Genomic DNA, 21255 nt, shown 5'->3' on the forward strand with positions numbered 1-21255 from the left:
GATTGGTTGGTTTGGGATATAAAGGGACCAAACTACAGGGTCATCAGTTTCTTTTTCCTCAAGCGAACAAGTCTCAAGGGAAAATAAATGAGTTGGAGGAAGCAAAAGATCGTAAAACTAATTGGGAACCACACCAAAAGAAAAAACCAAAGAGGCAAATAGACATTAAAACAAAAGGTAGAGGAAGATGATAAAATCACACAGCAGATGGCCTGGGCTGGCTGATCATGAGGATGAAAAAGAATGAGCTGGCCACTCTGCCACATACTACAATCACCAGCCTGAAAGACAAGGCGAGAAGTACACACATAGGGAAAAGATAAACACCAAGGCAAACAAAATCAAAGAAACAGTGACAAAGAAGTAAAAAGGAGGGTTGGTGGAGCTCTAGGAGCAAAGGCCAGATGCCCAACCTTAGACTGTATGATACAAATCCCCTCATGAATAAAACATAAAACTAAATCAGCCACGGAGGCTTTGTCGCCCAACACCATACGTAGGGTGCTGGGAAGGTTAAAATTCCACCACAGAGTGGCTAAAATTGGGCAGTCCAGCAAGAGATGGACAACAGTTGTATGGGAGCCACAGTAACACCAAGTTGGGTCCTCGTGATGGAGGAGGTTACCAGGTGTGAGCCACGTATGGTTCATGTAGAGCTGGCAAAGGACAACAAGAGTCCCTGTGAGTTGTCTCCTTGATAACACGAAATTTATTTGGGGTATTGACGGTGCGCCATTTGGTATCCCAGACTGCGAAAACTTTGCGGCGGAAGACCAATTGGAGGTCAGTCTCCGGCAGGCCGATCTCCACAGTTGGCTTACTGGTAGCCTGCATGGCCAGGCTATCAGCAAGTTCATTGACCAGTATCCCAACATGTCCTGGGTTCCAAATGAAGGTCACTGAACATATGCTGTTCTCAAGGGCATAAAAACTCACGGAGAGTCATTACCAAAGGATGTCGAGGGAAGCACTGGTCGAGAGCTTGTTGGCTGCTTAAGAAGTCACAACAGATGACGAAGGACTTACCAGCGCAGGAGCAGATATGCACAAGAGCATGACAGATGCCTACCAGCTTCACAGTGAAAACACTGCAGCCATCCAGCCAGGTGATGGGCCATTTTGGATACGGAAGACGAAATGTTGAGGGCGAAAAATTCTAAATCTGTGCATAAGGAATCATGTTTTAGTGAACAATATATTCTCCAAGAAACAAGATAGCCATAAGATTACTAGATATGGCTGGGATGGCATATCTAAGACAGTTATAGACTATATATTAATGGACAAATTAATTGGAGGAAAAGTAAGGGACACTAAAGTCATACCAAGTGAGCACTTGGATAGTGGCCACAGGTTACTAGTAGCTGATCTAAATTAGAAGATGAAAAGTTTGAATTCTGTACAAAGAATGCCAAAAATTGAGGAGTGGAAGTTGAAAGAAGAAGAAAAGTTTCCAAAATCTAGAAGCACAAAAACTGCCAAAAACTGAAAGGGGAAGTGTAGAGGAAGAATGGAGAATTGTGAAAGAAGAAAAGGGGAAGAGTTGGGAAATATTCACCCAGAAACTAGAGCAGGATAGCAAAGGGAACCAAAAACTGCTATATGGGTTATTGAAAAGTAAAATATCTGATAGAGAAGACATAAAAGCAATTGAAACAGAGAATGGGGATATTATCAGGGACAAGGAAGGTATCAGAGAAGAGATGAATTATTTTGAAATCTTACTGAATGGGGAAGGTGCACAAGAAACTGACACTGAAATCATTGAATTAGAGGAAGAGTAGGATCCAATCTCTTGGTTAGAAAATGAGAATTCCCTGAAACAGATGAAAAGTGGGAAGGCGGCTGGAGTAGATGAGCCGACAACGGATATGGTTAAAGCTGCAGGAATCCATGGAATACAATGGTTACACTGGGTGCTGGGGGCGATATGGAAAGACAAGAAAGCGCCGGATAAATGGAAAAAAGGAATTATAATACCATTGTTCAAGATAGGTAGTAGAAAGAAATGCAACTACCAAGGAATCACACTGTTATCACACTGCCTTAAGATAATGGAGAAGATCATACAGAAAATATAGTGGAAAATTCTAGAACACCAATTATAGGAACAACAGCATGAGTTCAGAAGTAATAGGGAAATGATAGATCTAATTTTCTCCTTCTGTCAGTTAATGGAGAAATATTGGGAAAAAGGAATGGACTTGATAGTAGTATTCATGGATTTGGAAAAAGCATATGACAGTGTACCAAAGGATAAAATATGGGAATGCCTGAGAAAACAATGTTCCAAAACATAATATTCCTGATTCATTAATTAAAAAAGTCCAGATGCTGTACAATGGTTGTGAGAGCACTGTACAAGTAGGAGGTGGTGTTACTGTGGCTCCCATACAACTGTTGTCCATCTCTTGCTGGACTGCCCAATTTTAGCCACTCTGTGGTGGAATTTTAACCTTCCCAGCACCCTACGTATGGTGTTGGGCGACAAAGCCTCCATGGTTTACGACAAAGAGAGGTGTTCAGCAAGGCAGTTCACTCTCCCCTTTACTCTTCATTACACTTATGGACACATTCATGAAAGAAATCAAGGGAGAAGAAAATGAAGATCTCAACGCATTTGTTTTTGCTGATGACATCACCATTTGGGGAGAGAGGGAAATGGAGGTTCAGAGGAGACTGGATTACTGGAACACAAAATTAAAAAAAAATCAAGTTAACTGTGTAGGAACAAGACAGTGGCAATGAAGATGACCAGGACAGCCACACCTTGTCACATCATACTGGAGGGAGAGAAGGTTGAATGTGTGAAAAGCTTCAATTATCTGGGTAGCATCATATCACGCAATGGAAGTTCCAAACTAGAAGTCAAACAGAATAACAAAAGGAGTTAGCTTCTTCGACCAAGTACGAAATCTAATCCGGGAAAGGAAGTCCCTCAAAGAGCCAAACAGACCACGTATAAAACTTATCTCCTGATGTAAAGCCTAGAGGATAGTGTCAAAAATAAAAGGAGAACAGAGTCAAATACAAGCATGTGAAATGAAGTTCCTTATGTCAGCTCTACAAAATACTAGGAGAGACAGAGTAAGGAATGATTATATAAGGAGAGACCTGTGGGTGACATTGACTACAGAGGAGAGAACGAGTGCTTTGAGATTAAAATGGTTCGGTCATGTGAAGCGAATGCACCCGACTCAAACTCCACATCAGTATTTGGAAATGGAGGTACCAGGAAGAAGACCAATTGGGCGGCCTAGAAAGAGATGGACGACTAGGTTAAAGAAGATCTCAAGAGGAGAGGAGTAACATGGGGTGTAGTGGGGAGGGTAAAAGCTCTACCAGGACAGAAACCAATGGAGGCTTATCGTTCACGAAGTCCCTACCTGGCTCACTGGAAGGAAATCCTGATGATGACAAGGAGGAAGAATGTGAAGCTCTTCGACTAACAGTTTCTTCTCCAGCAAGGGGAGGGGGGAGGGGGGGATGCGGCCAAAGTAGAAGCTTTGGGAGCAACAGAAGAAGACATTCCCCCAGCCAGCGGGAGAGGGTGAGGAAGATGGGTAGCCCTGAGAGCCCACTGGAGGAAGCTTAGGTGAGGGGCATAATGGTGTCATCGATAGTGACGCCGTTATAGTGGCAGCATAAGTAGATAGCATTCAAACAGGATTCAATCTTTCGAATTTTAGTTTAGTCTCAAGGTAAAACAGCCTGTCCAGGGTCTTGTACCCCATAATTTTCCTCTCCTTTTGGAGTACTGGGCAGTCTGGCGAGCAGGGGGAGTGGTGCTCTCCACAGTTGACACAGGTGGGAGGTGGCGCACATGGAGTATTCAGATGCAGCGAATGTCTGCAGTCTCTACATGTGGTGCTGGAATTGCATCGGGAAGGCACGTGCCCCATTTTCCAGCACTTAAAGCACCGCGTAGGGGGAGGAAGGTAAGGTTTGACGTCACATCAGTATACCGTCACCTTGACTTTTTCAGGTTACGAATCCTCTGCAAAGGCTAAGGTGAAGGCACCAGTGCAGCCCTATTGTCTTTAGGCCCCCTAAAGATGCGCTGAAGTGAATGTCCTACCATCCCAAATGGGCGCATAGCTCGTCGTCAGTCTGCAACAGGAGGTTGCGATGAAAAGTAATTCCCTGGACCATATTGAAGCTTTTATGGGGAGTGATCGTAACAGGAATATCACCCAGCTTGACACAGGCGAGTAACACCCGGGACTGAGTTGGGAATGCTGTCTGAATCAAAACCAACCCATTGCGCATTTTCGACAGTGCTGTCACTTCCCCAAACTTATCCTCCAGGTGCTCAACAAAAAAACAGAGGCTTCATATCCTGAAAGGAGTTCCCATCAGTTCCGCTGCACACTAAGTATGGAGGCAAATACGGATCTCTGTGTTCTGTAGTTCTACATTCCTCCCATGTTTTTGCTAGGGAGGGGAACAATTTAGTGTCATACCTGTCAGCATTGTAACCAACCTTTCCTTTCTTAAAGACTGCTGGGGCCATTCGGTCCCCATCAAAAGATGACTTGGTCCGCTTCATTATGGGTCATCCACCCTGATGCCACCCACTCTGATCAGGGGCTCTCCCCACGGACACCACCCAGCCACAGCAAAGGCCTCCTGGCATGATGGTCTTTGCCGGGAGTCCTGATGCCCCAAGAAGATGGGCATCTACTCCTTGGCATACATGGAGAGTTTGGAGCTCTGGCCTCAGCAGTGCAATCCCTGTGTGTCAGGGGGCTACCACCAAATGGGTAGAAGATGGACCCACCACAATGGGCTAGCTACTGTGCTGGACTTTGGGTGCCGAGAAATCTAATATTGTCTTAGGGTGAAAGATGGTAATGGACTAGGGAAGGAGATGATGTACCCTGTAAGGTGTCCTTGCCCAGATGACTGGATTGCAGGTGAAGGTGCAGATCCAGGACGATATGATGTGCAGAAGGTCTAATTGCTCACTGGATGTACGGTGCACCACGTAAGGTGTTCATCCACAAATGGCCCACACTTTGGATAAATCTGAAAGAGGTGTAGGTCAAACCCTGCAAAGGGACCATAACTGATTTGGCTGAATAGTTGGAGAATCCATTTACTCACCTCATACGACAGACAGGAATACCTCGGGACTACTGTAACCCCGTGCCCACAGGGGAATAGCATCTGGCTGCTTGTTGCTACTGCTGATACACCTAACAGCCATACTTCAAGTAGCCAGAAGCAGGAGAAGGTACTGCTCTTACACGACTCAACTGCTCATGCGCATCAGCCCACGCATGAACCTAATGTAAACCGTTGTGAAGTTACACTCTTTGGAAGCAATTTGTTGTTATGGCACTTTTTGCTGTTGGCAGACATTCATGAGAGCACTGTGTTTTGTTGTTGTAAATGGCACATTTCCATTGCAACTTAAATTTTATTTATTTTTTTCCCCTTGTTTATGCTTTATTGCTGCAGTATTATTCTGCAGCAGTGGGCTTAAGTAAAATTCTTTGTTGGACTATCAGTTTTTACCAATCAAAACTACTAAAATTTAACTGAAAAGTAAAACAATGAAAAATTTCCAGAATTCTAAAAAAATTCCCGAGTTTTTCCTGGTCTTCTCCTGGATGAAAAAATTCCCAGGTCTTTCCCAGACGTGCTGGTTGTCCCCGGACATATACATCCTGAAAAACCTTTTAACGATGTCGACTGGAATACTATCTCTCAAATTCTAAAGATGGCAGGGATAAAATACATGGAGCAAAAAGCTATTTACAATTTGTGCAGAAACCAGATGGCAGTTGTAAGAGTCAAAGGGCACGAAAGGGAAGCAGTGGTTGAGAAGAGAGAGACAGGGTTGGATCGTAGCCTATCTCCAATTTTATTCAATCTGCATATTGAGAAAGCATTAAAGGCAACAAAAGAAAAATTTGGAGTATGAATTAAAGTTCAGGGAGAAGAAATAAAAGTTCTGAGGTTTGCTAATGACACTAAGTCTGTCAGAGACAGCAAAGAGCAGTTGAACGGAACGGACAGTGTCTTGAAAGGAGAGTATAAGATGAGCATCAACACAAGCAAAATGAGGATAATGGAATGTAGTCAAATTAAATCAGTTGATGCTGAGGGAATTAGATTACGAATGAGACACTTAAAGTAGTAGATGAGTTATGCTGTTTGGGCAGCAAAATAACTGATGATGTTTCTGAAGAAGAGAAGTACTGAGATAGATTTAAGTGTTGGGAAGTCTTTTCTCAAATAATTTTTATGGACTGTAGATGTGTATGGAAGTGAAACATGGACGATAACAGTGTAGACAAGAAGAGAATAGAAATGTGCTACAGAAGAATGCTGAAGATTAGATGGGTAGATCACATAACTATTGAGGAGGTAATGAACAGAACTGAGGAGATGAGTAATTTGTGGAGCAACCTGACTAGAAGAAGGGATCAGTTGGTAGGACACATTCTGAGGCATCAAAGGGTCACCAATTTAGCACTGGAGGGAAGTGTGGGGGTAAAAATCGTTGAGGGAGACCACGAGATGAGTACTGTAAGCAGATTCAGATGGATGTAGTCTGCAGCAGTTACCCTGAGATGAAGAGGCTTGCACACAATAGAGTAGTGTGGAGAGCTGCATCAAACCAGTCTCTGGAATGATGCCACAACAACAACATTCTTTATATTATAGTTACTCAACTCACATGTAAAAATATCACCAAATGAAACCATATGCGAAAATAACATTCTTGTTGTACACAAATGAATCAGCTCTTCCAACACAAACGCTAAACTTTCAACTGTACAGGTTACAGGCACCACACTTTTACTCCACACCTCTCACTCTTGCTGGTAAGCATGCCCTTTTGCAACTATCATTTGCAATTTCCCAGATTTCAATATTCTATCTGTTCTGTTGCTTTAGCTATCATAATGCTCTGCCAAATGTAATAAACATACAAAACATGTTAATATTCCTGAGACAGTTAATAGTGTTTTAGTTCTGACATACATTATGGATATGTCTAATAATGTGTGTAGTTTACAGAAAGACAGTATTTGCTTACAAATATACATTACATTATATGTCAATACAAAAATCTCTCTCTCACTCTATTAAACACACAAAAGGATCTTATCCACCATATATGACATCCTTAGTATTTATATTCCTTAGTTTGTCTTGAATATCATACTCATCATCAGCATCATGAAACTATTTTAATTTGCATCAAAAGGACACAGAATTATTTGTTGGATGTACTCACCAAGGAAAACAGGTCCTGGGTCATCCGGAAAGCACACTTCAGCTGACTTTACAACTGATCCATCCTCTAGTTCAACATCTTCACCAGATTTCAGACGTCCCAGTAATGGGCCTGGGGGTACTCCTTTCTCAACACATTTTTCTAGATTGAGGCTTCCTGGGCGAGGTTTTAAACGACAGATGTATGACACTGCCATACTGCAAACGGAACTGATGGTAGTAGCTTTAGGTGACTCTGGACTCTTACATAGTCTCTTGCGGTCTGGAATGGAAACAGTCTGGCTAGTATATATACTGTTGCAATGAAAGTGGTAATATTCTGATGTACTGGTAAATGGGAAAAAAGACTTAGGACAAAACTTACATCAAGAGCCTTTGGTTTGAAGTGATTGGAATGGCATTTCTCTTTCAGCAAATCTGTGAGATGAAATTCATAGAATTGTATGTAGTTCATCAAGTCCTACAATGAAATGTTGGTGTCAAAGAACTTGAATGTAAGTCCATCTACTTGATCATCTGATAACTGCTTAACGAGTACAACTGTGTACTGCAGAGGGAAACTGTTATTAGGTGCTCCAGGGAGGATGGTGATTGTTGAACAATTACTGATGCAGTGGGATCACCAAAAATCTGTTACACTGACAGAAATGGAAAGTGTCACATAGCAAGCACCTTGGCTGCCAGTGTGTCGTTAGACCATATGCCACACTTCTCGAACTTTTGGATGTGTGGAGCTACTGGATGTGACTGATATGGTAATTGTTTAAGGGAGGCTGAATGTTCTCCAATAAAAGGCAAGAATGGAAAATCTTGAAACTTCCTCGCAGATTAAAACTGTGCGCCGGACCGAGACTCGAACTCAGGACCTTTGCCTTTTGTGGGCAAGTGCTCTACCAACTGAGCTACCCAAGCACAACTCACGCCCGGTCCTCACAGCTTTACTTCTGCCAGTATCTCGTCTCCTACCTTCCAAATTTTACAGAAGCTCTCCTGCGAACCTTGCAGAACTAGCACTCCTGAAAGAAAGGATATTGCGGAGACATGGCTAGCCACAGCCTGGGGGATGTTTCCAGAGCGAGATTTCCACTCTGCAGCGGAGTATGTGGAAAGAATGAACACATATATCTTTCCGTACGAGCTCTGATTTCCCTTATTTTACTGTTGTGATCATTCTTCCCTATGTAGGTTGGTGTCAAAAAAATATTTTTGCATTTGGAGGAGAAAGTTGGCAATTGGAATTTCATGAGAAGATTCCGTTGCAATGAAAAACGCCTTTCTAATGATGTCCAGCTCAAATCCTGTATCGTTTCTGTGACACACTATCCCATATTTCGCGATAATACAAAACATGCTGCCCTTCTTTGAACTTTTTCAATGTACTCCATCAGTCCTATCTGGTAAGGATCCCACACCGCGCACCATTATTCTAAAAAAGGACGGACAAGCGTAGTGTAGGCAGTCTCCTTAGTAGGTCTGTTACATTTTCTAAGTGTCCTGCCAATACAACGCAGTCTTTGGTTAGCCTTCCCCACAACATTTTCTGTGTGTTCCTTCCAATTTATGTTGTTTGTAATTGTAATATCTAGGTATTTAGTTGAATTTACGGCTTTTAGAGTAGACCGATTTATCGTGTAACCGAAGTTTAACGAGTTCCTTTTAGCAACTCACAAGGTGAAACATGAGAGATGTGGGGTCACGATATCTATATGCAACTGTGGACACCATAGTTGAATAAATAAGCACAGCAAATCACCTAGCAATTTATACCCCTGAAATCTATGCACAGTAATTATTAAGATGACTTAACTCTTTTATACCAAATATTAATCCTACATTTTTACAGTTTGACAGCTTCAGATACTAGTTTACATTATTAACTCTTCGTAAAAATCTTTGTGAAAAGTGGTGGCTTCGCCATTATTCATAACCATTCTACCAGTTTGATTAAAGAAGTAGATTTTGCACATTAACATCAATAATCTTGAGTTTAATGTTTTTGTAGGGACAGTAAAAATGGGTGTGACAGTCAAAACCAGATTGAAACATTTTACTGTACAAGTGAAACTGTTAACTACATATCATTATCAACATTGAGTCACAAGAGGAAGATGGGACCAGTTGAGAATGAAATGACTTAGACCTTTTTTGAGGATGCTTTTTGTTATTTGCTGGAAAACTTAAATTAGAATGGCCATGCAGAGTGAGTTCTCTCTCCCTCCCCTACTGCTGACAACTGATGATGAAATAATGCTCTTTATCAATATTCCTATGTAGATGGCTTACATGCTAGCAAACATTTTTCCATCGTAAATTGTCCAGCTACATACCAACTTTCAACACTCTTCCTGCTCACATTAATTGTCTGTACCCAAATAAATAACTATCTACCCCTGAAATATAATCATTAGAGGAGTTATACAATCATGGAGCCCTGATTGCCTACATTTTGGCTGAGTTCTTACTTTTAGATTTCCTTATATTAAAGGACCATTTGTCTCTGGTCATTACTCAAATGCATGTATGGCAAAATCACAACAATATCATCTGTTAAAATTCCTTGGAAAATATAATTCTTTCTTTCAGCAATTTTTTAACTCAGTGCATTTGCAGTGACACTGACTTACCTCTCATTTATGGTCTACTCTTCAGCTACATTAAACATGAAGCACACCCTCTTATTTTGACTACCCAAGAAATGCTTTCTACAATATATTATACGACGAAGTGAGGTGGATTAACTCCACTTGCTACAATTCCATTCCTTAAATAAATAATGGTTTTTGTTTTCCATTATACACTTGATCACAAGCTTCCTATTGCCTGACATTTCAAGGTATTTACTCTTTCCGTTATGTCACTGGCATTTGTTGGACACCTGATATCTATGAAACTTCCTGGCAGATTAAAACTGTGTGCCGGACCAAGACTCGAACTCGGGACCTTTGCCTTTCGCGGGCAAGTGCTCTACCGACTGAGCTACCCAAGCACGACTCACACCCCGTCCTCACAGCTTTACTTCTGCCAGTACCTCGTCTCCTACCTTCCAAACTTTACAGAAGCTCTCCTGCGAACCTTGCAGAACTAGCACTCCTGTCTGGAAGGTAGGAGACGAGGTACTGGCAGAAGTAAAGCTGTGAGGACGGGGCGTGAGTCGTGCTTGGGTAGCTCAGTCAGTAGAGCACTTGCCCGCGAAAGGCAAAGGTCCTGAGTTCGAGTCTCGGTCCGGCACACAGTTTTAATCTGCCAGGAAGTTTCATATCAGCGCACACTCCGCTGTAGAGTGAAAATTTCATACCTGATATCTATGCTTTCTTCTGCCTTTCTTCATATAGCCCAACATTAATCTTTCCATTCCTCTTTGATTTACTATGAATTTTCTGACTCTGAATACAATGGTCATGTCTCAAAGCCGTAAGTTATTACTGGTAGTAGACATTGATCAAAAACCGTTTTCTTCAACTCAACTGACTTCTTACACATGAAAACTGACTAGTATCTTCCGTAAGCTTTCCAGGTAAATTTAATACGTTAAAATAATTATGGTTTTAAGTCACCTTTCATATTTTAATGTTGACTCAAACAGATATATTCTCCAAACTTCTGCAATTGTGTACATCCAATACATATTTCCCTCCAGTGTCCATTCATTTATTATTATCTTGGCTTTATCGTAATTCGTTATTAGACTAACTTCAGAGCAGACTAAAGCCAGTTCACTAATTAAAATCTGAAAGTTGTTCTATATTATTTGCCCAGAACACCAGAAACAAATTTTTGGTTATTTAATCTTTTTCTCAGAATACAGATTCTCTTTGTTTTCCAATTAAACTCAGACACAGCTTTTCTAGGACTGCTGAAAATAGTTTCAGAGATAGAGTCTTCTTGTTTTACACCCTTTTCAATGAGAAATTCATTAACTTCTTCAACAACATTCACAAATGCTGTAGAGGTATTGCATATGTTATATATGATTTAATATGTCCTTGTTTTACTCCTTATTCTGGTAAGAGCCTCAAACAGAGCAGGATGATTGATCAAATTTAATGTCTCTTCAAAATCTATAAAGGCAAGGCAAAGAGGTGGGTGTTCTACTATTTGTTTCATGTAGAGTGAGGATATGGTGAACTGTACTAAATCCTGTGTGGAACTCAGCTTTCTCAATGGGCTGAGCCATGTCAACTGCAGAGCTCAATGTGGTAGTCAGAATTCTAGGGAAAACTTTGTACAGTTTGGACAGAAGGCTGATAGGGCAATAGCTCTACATAATCTTTAGTACCCTCTCTCTCACTATGCAACCAACTGCACCTCACTACTTTGGTCGTGTGTGTGTGTGTGTGTGTGTGTGTGTGTGTGTGTGTGTTGTGTACCGGTATGAAATGAGCATTAAGATACAAATGTGTTGATAGGGAACATTTGTTGTGAACGAGCCTTAATTTTTTTTGTTTGGTTGGTATGACATCTGTCAAAGATATTTAGTATACATCAAGTCATGGAACAAACAACATAATATGTTTTCATCGTGTTAAGAATGTCGAATTTTGTACCAGAAAGTGATGATCTGCGGAAATCATTAATTTTTTGTTTTCATTTGAAAAAAAGTGCTGCAGAGTCGCATCGAATGCTTGTTGAGGCATATGGTGATCATGCTCTATCAGAAGCAACATGCAAAATATGGTTTCAATGGTTCAGAAATAATGATTTTGATGTAAGAAATGAAGAACGTGGAAGAGCACCAAAAAAATTCGAAGACGCCAAATTGCAAGCAATATTGGATGAAGATGATACTTTGAGTCAGAAGCAAATGGCAGCAATGCTAAATGTTGCACAACAAACAATTTCTGATTGTTTGAAAGCTATGGGAAGGATCAAAAAGTGTGGAAAATGGGTACCACATGAATTGGATGAAAGACAGATGGAAAACCGAAAAACCATTTGTCAAATTTTGCTTCAAAGACATGAAAGAAAACCAATTTTGCATCCAATTGTTACTGGTGATGAAAAATGGATTTATTTTAAGAAACCTAAATGGGCTGAATCATGGGTTAATCTGGGACAACCATCAACATCGACTGCAAAACCAGATCGATTTGGCAAGAAGACAATGCTCTGTGTTTGGTGGGATCAGAAAGGTGTGGTGTATCATGAGCTTCTAAAACCCAGTGAAACTGTGAATACTAATCGCTACAGACAACAAATGATCAATTTGAACTATGCATTGATCAAAAAAAGACCAGAATGGGCCAGAAGACATGGCAAAGTAATTTTTTTACATGACAATGCACCTGCACACAAAGCAGGATACAATCAAAACGCTTGGCTGGGAGCTGCTACCCCACCCGCCATATTCATCAGACTTGGCCCCTTCCAACTACTATTTGTTTTCATCAATGGGACATGCATTGGCTAAGGAACACTTTGATTCCTACGAAGTCGAAAATTGGGTGTCTGATTCGTTTGCTTCAAAAGACGAACATTTCTATTGCCGTGGTGTCCACAAATTGCCAGAAAGGTGGTCAAAATGTATAGAAAGCAATGGTCAGTACTTTGAATAAAATGTTTTTACTATTCAATTCAAAATTAGTGTTTCATTTTCACAAAAAAAAAAAAAAAGAAATCGCTAATTTCATACTGGTACACCTGGTATTTTTGACAAAGGCCTTGTTGGATGAAAGCTAACATTCTGACAGTCTTTTGTTGTGCCTTTCTGCGAGTCATCATCTCCACTATATGGTGAGTAGCAACCATCCTTTTCATTATATTGTTATATTCCATCCTGGATTTTCCACTGTTTGATATTACCTATAATTTTCCCGTTTTCTGATTGTACAGCTGCAGTTATCTTAAATAACTTCACTACCTAAAGTATTTTATTTTTGTATGCTGTACTTTTTCTGTCTTTTATGAGACTAGGAAATACGTCAGCAACACTTCAATTGCAGATCTTTTTCTATCTAAATTATCTACAATATGCAAGTGTGGCACAGTGTACACCTGACACTACTCGTGCTATCATTTCCACCTTTCCTGTTCCACTCACAAATAACACATGTGAAGAACGACTGTTGGCAAGTCTCCACAGGAGATCTAATTTCTCTGATTTTTCCGTTGGTGATCATTTCACAAGATGCAGGTGGAAGGATCTAATATGTAGTCCAATTTCTCTTGGAATGTAAGCTCTTGGGATTTTTACAGTAAATCTGTGATGCATACCACCTCTCTTGTAGCATTTGCCACTGGAATTTGATGACTATCTCCATAATGCTTTTTCACTTCCTACGCAGATCTGTGATGAGACACACCTTTAATATTTATATCCTTATCCTACATGTTAAAGGTTCATATGTGAGGAAATACTCAAGAACTGCTGCTCAAATGAATCTTTTGTAAGCCACTTTTTTTTAATGGATGAATTACATTTGTTCAGGATTCTTGCAATCAGCTTCAGGCTGGAATGTGGTTTCTCTACAACCAGTTTTATGTGGTCATTTCACTTTACATTTCTCCAGATGGTTACTACCAGACATTTTACATTTATTATATTTCTGGCGATTTATCACCAATGGAGGAATGGAAAGGTAATGGGTCTTTCCACCTATTTATACCCAACATATTATATTTGTTTGCATTGACAGTCAACTGCCTGTCCCTGCACCAAGAATCGATGCTCTGTAGTTTTCAAGCATTGCAGTATTTCTATATACAACAGCATTATCTATTAGTTGACTCAAGAGTTTCAGACGTTATCCACCAGAACATATGTACGAGGGTTGGAACTTAAATAGTGGCAACTATTTATTTGCAACCGATACAAAAGAGTTACATGTTTGCTCCTGTTACTGTCCTTCAAAGTAGTCACCGGCATTGTGTAGAACCCATTGCCAGCAATGTGCAAGGCGTAGTATACCATTAGCAGAGCCTGTCTGTTGCTGGTGCGAATGGATCGGTCTACTGTCTGTCGAATCTCTGGAACAGTTCTGAAACGAATGCCATGAAGAGGTTCCTTCATCTTTTGAATCAAATCAAAGTCACAAGGACTTAAATCTGGGGAGTACAGTGGATGGTACAGTACTTCCAAGTCCCATTGACTGAACAGAGCAGCCACAGCTTGTGCTGCATGCGCCTGTGCATTGTTGTGTAAAATGATGGGTGGATTGTGCAGAAAGTGTCGTTGCTTAAAAAAAACCAGTAATACTGTGCACTGACAGTCTGCCGTGGAGGAATGTAATGTGTTAAGATAACACCATCACAGTTGTGCATGAGAATCACCATAACTTTCATCATACTGGGGCCCTGTCGCACTTCCGACTTTCACGGTGACCCATAATGACGCTATTAATTGGATTAGCGTTTCGGTTTTGGCTCGTACAATGTGGCCCATGTCTCATCCAGTGTTACGATATGGCATAGAAAAGCCTCTCCTTCACGCTCATAGTGCTCCAAGTGCATCTGAGCAGCGTCGTAACGCATCCATTTCTGCATTTCCGTCAAGTCACGCGGAACCCATCGTGATGCAATTTTTCACATGCCCAGGCATTCCTTCAGGATGCGAAGTACAGTCATATGCGCTAATCTGGTTTTGTGGGCGAGCTCATGAATTGTATGGCGTCGATCACTGTCCACTAACACGGCAACAGCATGCACTACTTCATAAGAGACGCTAGGATGACCTGCACGATGCATGTCTGCCAAAGTTTGTTGAGCTTCGTTGAAAGCTTTTACCCAATGTGCCACTGTTCTGTATGGCAATGCCGATTCCCCGCATGCCTCTCGAAGACCTTGATGACAGTGTCGTGCTGTAGGACATCTGACATTTTCAATCTTGATTCAACTCTGTTGTTTCTGTTTCGAAAACATAGTGACACCATTACGTTAGACCGCTCACTCACAAGTTGTAACGCCGGAAATGCATATCCTCCTATTTCCATCTATTGTACTATAATTTTTTTCTTTGTTTTGTTACCTCAAGATATGACATTTCTGTCTCTTTATATATTGTAATTGTTTTACTGTTTGTATATATATATATATATATATATATATATATATATATATATATATATATATATATATAACAGAGGGAAACATTCCACGTGGAAAAAATATATCTAAAAAGAAAGATGATGAGACTTACCAAACAAAAGCGCTGGCAGGTCGATAGACACACAAACAAACACAAATATACACACAAAATACTAGCTTTCGCAACCAACGGTTGCTTCGTCAGGAAAGAGGGAAGGAGAGGGAAAGATGAAAGGATGTGGGTTTTAAGGGAGAGGGTAAGGAGTCATTCCAATCCCGGGAGCGGAAAGACTTACCTTAGGGGGAAAAAAGGACAGGTATACACTCGCACACACACACACATATCCATCCACACATACAGACACAAGCAGACATATAATATGTCTGCTTGTGTCTGTATGTGTGGATGGATATGTGTGTGTGTGCGAGTGTATACCTGTCCTTTTTTCCCCCTAAGGTAAGTCTTTCCGCTCCCGGGATTGGAATGACTCCTTACCCTCTCCCTTAAAACCCACATCCTTTCATCTTTCCCTCTCCTTCCCTCTTTCCTGACGAAGCAACCGTTGGTTGCGAAAGCTAGTATTTTGTGTGTATATTTGTGTTTGTTTGTGTGTCTATCGACCTGCCAGCGCTTTTGTTTGGTAAGTCTCATCATCTTTCTTTTTATATATATATATATATATATATATATATATATATATATATATATAGAAAGAAAGTGATGAGACTTACCAAACAAAAGTGCTGGCAGGTCGATAGACACACAAACAATATATATATATATATATATATATATATATATATATATATATATATATATATATATATATAAAGAAAGAAAGTGATGAGACTTACCAAACAAAAGCGCTGGCAGGTCGATAGACACACAAACAAACACAAACATACGCACAAAATTCTAGCTTTCGCAACACGTGGAATGTTTCCCTCTGTTTATATATATATGCATTTATGTTGGTTTGTTTTGTGAATATTATCTGTATTTATACGCTGGGTCTGGCCTAGGGAAATCTATGCTATCGAACGAATACATCGATAGGTCGTGTGGAGAAGTAAAGTGTTGAGGATCTTTGGCAGTGTTAACTCTGCCGCGTCGAGCGCGGGCTGAGAATAGGTGTGTGGTGTGAAGCTCCCGTGAGTTGCTGCGCTTTCGGGGTTTGGCAGCATGTAATTGCGCTCGACTTGCGATGATAGTTTCTGACATGGTGTCGCGGACGGGAAGCATTAGCTGGCGCACATCAAGAGCCCGTTTCGTCTGGTGACCGTGTCAAGAAGAAGGCGCGCCAACATCCAGCTTCTGCAACAGCGACGGCCGACAATGAGTGACTGTCGCCACATCCTCGATCGACGGCTTCAAACCTTCAATAAACCAACAAGGAAGACTGGAAGCACGTAAAGTTTTAGAACTGTATGGCAGACCTCAGCTTTTCAAACTTTTAAAATTGTTGCATCACAAAATTACAGCTACTTAGCATGAACCTTTGTTGCTCATTGTCCCAATTGCATTACCAAGCAGGGTCCCTTCCTTTTCCGAAATGAACCCGAGTGTCGTTGAAATTCAAACGCCAGCATAATTCCATTTCACTGCTTTAATTTCAAAGTTCAGTTAAAGTATTCATAGCTGGCTACAATACTTAGATTACACAAGCACAAATTAAGAGTGCTAGTTTTGTTACCATATTTTAGCTTACCTGTGACTGCAGCTCAGCTTGGTACATACTAAATTTTACTATTGTTAATTGTTCAGAATCATTTAATTCAAGTTCAAAGTTAAATCTCTTATTTCTAAATTGCGTAGATTCAAGTAGCTTTTGAAATGATTGTTGAGGTAGTCCAAGACTGACCGTATTTTACTGAATTTCGATGTGCTTCAGAAAGAAAGCTCACTATTAACTTCAGTCACTAAATTAACTTTCGATTTTCCGGTTTTATTAATTCTTTTGCTAAATTAAGTGTAGCGAAATTTATTACTTCTGACAAACTTTCAGTTTTCACACTACACTTGTCAACCTTCAGTTTCCACGCTTCTAGTGCTAATTATATGTGTAATAATCTTTCTTTTTCAGTTACTATAGTAATTGTCCTTAGGACTGGCGACCGTAATTTCCCCCAAATCTCAAATATCTAATTACCGCTAGTTGATTGTTAACGTAACGGCCGCACATTAACTTTCTTTATTAACTTTACCCCTATTTCAAAATTAATTTCCACCAGTTTCATTAGCATTTTTCCTTTCATTAAGATGTAACCCTTTCCTCCCTCTTTACCGACAAATTAACCTCGGTGACGATTGCTTTTCCCAAATTTCCATTAGGTACACGTGCTTTAATTTTTCACTGTCATTAAGGTCGATAAGTGAGGGGGAGGTTACAAAGTGACTATGTTTCCCTCAATAGAGAGCATGCTGGTGACATGAGAAAGCGTGTGCATATGCTCGGAGGTGAGGTAGGTATTTCAACAATGTGTGCTATCAGCGACAATAGTAGATTCCATTGCATAGTGTCTCCACAGCAGTGTTGCCACTATTTAAGTTCCAACCTATGTATAATTAACGCTAACGATGCTAACTCTCCCTCAGGGCACTGCTGAAGTTACATTTATAGCATATGTTCAGTAAGTGACAGATAATTGTTACAAATGCCTTTCCAAAGTCAAGGAATGTGACATCAACCTGGGTGATGTTTTCTGTGGCCCTGTGAATCTCCCAGATGAGCAGGACAAACGAAGTATTACATGATCTCTGTTTGTCTAATCTATGTTAATTCCTGCGGAGGAGATTTTCATTCCCCAAAAATCTCACAATATGTAAGCATAAATGTGTTCCATTATTCTACAACAGACTGACATCTGTGATACAGGCTGATAATGATGTGCATCAGTCCAGTGACCTTCCTTGAAAACAGGAATGACCTTTGCCTTTTTCCAGTCACTTTGAACCCTTCGTTGCTCCAGTAACCTACGATAAACTGCTGCAAGGAGAACAGTTTCTTTTACATTATCTGACTGGAACTGTGTTTCATTTATATAATCTGAATAGAACTGTACAGGTATCTTATCAATTCCAGATATGTTTCATGATCAATTATCTCAATATCTGTCATTTCAGCATTTGTGGGATGACTGAAATGAGGGACCACATTTCTATTTTCCACAGTGTAATAATTTTGAAAGACAAAATTCAGTATTTCAGTCCTCTGCCTGTCATCTTAAATTTCAATGTCAGTATGATAACTGAACAACTGAGTTGTCGATTTTGATCTGTTGACTGGAATCCCATAACACAAAAATGTCTTACAATTTTTCATCAGATAGACTGTCAAAATTTTACTTTCAAATACTCGAGTGCTCTAGAATGAATTTTCACAGTGGACTGTGCGCTGATTTGATACTTCCTGGTAGGCTAAAACTATGTGCCGGACAGGGATCTGAAACTGGAATCTTCGCCTCTCTCTGACAGTTGCTCTACTGATTGAGCTAGTTAAGCATGACTCACTACCTCCCCCCCCCCCCCCCCCTCTACTTCTGTCAGTACCTCATCTCCTACCTTCTAGAGTTCACAGAAATTCTCCTGCCTACCTTGTGGAACTAGCACTCCTGGAAATCTTTTAGTCCCACTACGTACGCAGGAAAACTTCCGTGAAGTTTGGAAGACAGGAGATGAGGTACTGGTGGGAGAAGAGCCATGAGGGCAGGGTGTGTGTCATGGATGGATAGCTGTCAGTGGAGCACTTTTGTACAGAAGACAAAGATCCCATGGTTGAGTCCCGGTCAGCCACACAGTTTTAATCACCGGGAAGTTTTAGGCTGAATAGTTCTCACATTGCTCTCCTTACACTCATTCTGGCACCATTCAATTTGTCTTGATTTGTTAAATTCACTGAGTTCTGCCTACAGCATATTATTTTAGAATTGTATTCATTGATCCTCCATATTTTCATCCCCAGAGTTGAATGTTTGATGCTGTCCACTCACGTAATAGGGGTCAATTTAAAAAAGAAAAAATCTTTTTTTTTAAAGTTAAAAGCACAATATACACTGTTTCTGGTAGATAATTTCCCTCAGAATCTAAATCAAACTTCAGAATTGCTGTATTGGCCTCAGTTTTGATGAAATAATAGTTTTTGTAAATGCTTATGACAGTCTATGTCTTATACGCAAAGTGATATGCTCACACAAGACTTCCAATGCATACAAAAAAGTATCAAAACAACTAGTAACACAAAAGTGAAGGCTCATACCTAAAAATATTTCCTTCTTAATTTCCTGCAGTACATTGCTTCATAAAGACCAGTAATAGTCTGACAACACTGTGGTACTCCAGTTGTATTGAAAATGCTTTCCCATTCAAGGAATGTGCAGGTGGTATATTTTCTATATTTGTCATGAACAATGCCAAGGTTATCTTGGAAGAAGTTTCATCAAAGGTTTTCACAAAGTTTTTGAAGATATCCAATTTAATATGGAGCAAAGGTAGATACACAATTTTGAGGTGAACAATGGGAGTCTTGACCACATTCTTCTATCCATACAGTAGTTCTTGCTGAGCAAGCCATTTTTACCCATAATAGTGACTTTTCTGTCTCTGCAGTCTAACTCACATAGAAATCAGCACTGCTTTATCTATCCGAGCTGCATGTTGAGGATTACAATTACCTTGATATTTCCAGATGTAATCCATTTGTATATCTTATACTGGATAAGTGAGAGTAGCAGTTAAACTTCAGGCTGCTTCAGATTAACTGTGTGAGCAATCAGAATAGACAGAACTTATTCCAACTGTGTTTTAGTACTGTTTTCACACTAATAGCCGCTGCAATCTATGAACAAACATCACTCATTTGCACACAATAGTGATGAAGACTCTTTATATCAGAATTGACACCATTACAAAAAATCATGGCACCTTCCTTGGAGAAACATTCAGCAAAAACAGGATGGTATTCATGAGAAACAATCACTTTTTAACTGCAAAGAAGAAAATTCCGTCCTTTTGTTGTCAAGCTAAAAACTGAGCTTGTTGCTTTGACAAATTTAAATCACGAACAAGAATGTTGTGATCACCTTGAGACAAAAAGTGTGACTCATACGATGCATAGTGACCTTGAAATGTTTGGTCAATAATTGTATCTCATTCACTATCTCCTGTAGGTCTGTAATTTCGTTCACACGCACTCACTATTTCATTCTTAGCAGGTGATGGTATTGGCAATTCTCCACCATACCATCAGGCCTCACAGTACATGGTAAATTAGAAAATCACAGTTTTTCTAGTTTTTGGGATGATTTTACCTATCTCACTGTGTTGGTTCATTGGCTCCCTCCCAATCACAGGAACAGCTAAGGACACGTGACATGATCTCTTTAATCAGCCTGTCAGGAGGGCATGTGAACAGCATATGTAGAGTGCCCAATTCTTGTCCTGGCCATTAACCTTACACCAGAAATAAAATTTGTAACTTTTTTAATGACAGTAGGGTTGTTTCCACTTTTGTAATTTCCAAGTTAACTCTTCAGAGGTACAACAAAAAGAGTGCCTGGCAGCTGGTATACATGGAATCAAGTAGCAAAAGTTTTACTGACCTGAAGATGGTTCATCAATGAGCTGAAACTAGTTATCAAAGGAATTTCAGCGATCTCGAGATAGGATTTTAATCCACATACGGTATTTTAAAAAGATTTTTCATTATTTACACAGGTGTGTGTCATTTCTTCTTCTGAATTAACAGAAAACAAAAGTCTTCATGAACTTAGAACAAAAATTAGTCATGTCCCACAGCTGTCAGAATTCTCAATGCTGAGATGCTAGTGCTGGATGTAGTTTGTGAACTGAGGGTCATGTGTGGTAATTCTTTGTAAATATTATGATTACTTTTCAACACTGTATAAGTTAGGGCACAGAAGAGTAACCAATAAGTAGTGACTTCAAGGATTTCAACAGACAGAGAGCAGCATATCGAAAGAATACTG

General features: G+C 40.1%; 1 protein-coding gene across 1 annotated transcript in view; it reads right to left on the reverse strand.

Annotated features, from left to right (window-relative positions):
- LOC126235669 (ribonuclease Z, mitochondrial) overlaps positions 1-21255 on the reverse strand; it is a 150472-nt gene that overhangs the window by 62157 nt on the left and 67060 nt on the right. The window contains exon 4 of the mRNA XM_049944392.1: positions 7253-7513. Coding sequence (XP_049800349.1) covers positions 7253-7513 — 261 coding nt within the window. The remainder of the gene's footprint in view (positions 1-7252; positions 7514-21255) is intronic.

The sequence above is a fragment of the Schistocerca nitens genome, chromosome 2 (assembly GCF_023898315.1).
Source record: "Schistocerca nitens isolate TAMUIC-IGC-003100 chromosome 2, iqSchNite1.1, whole genome shotgun sequence".
Lineage (NCBI taxonomy): Eukaryota > Metazoa > Arthropoda > Insecta > Orthoptera > Acrididae > Schistocerca > Schistocerca nitens.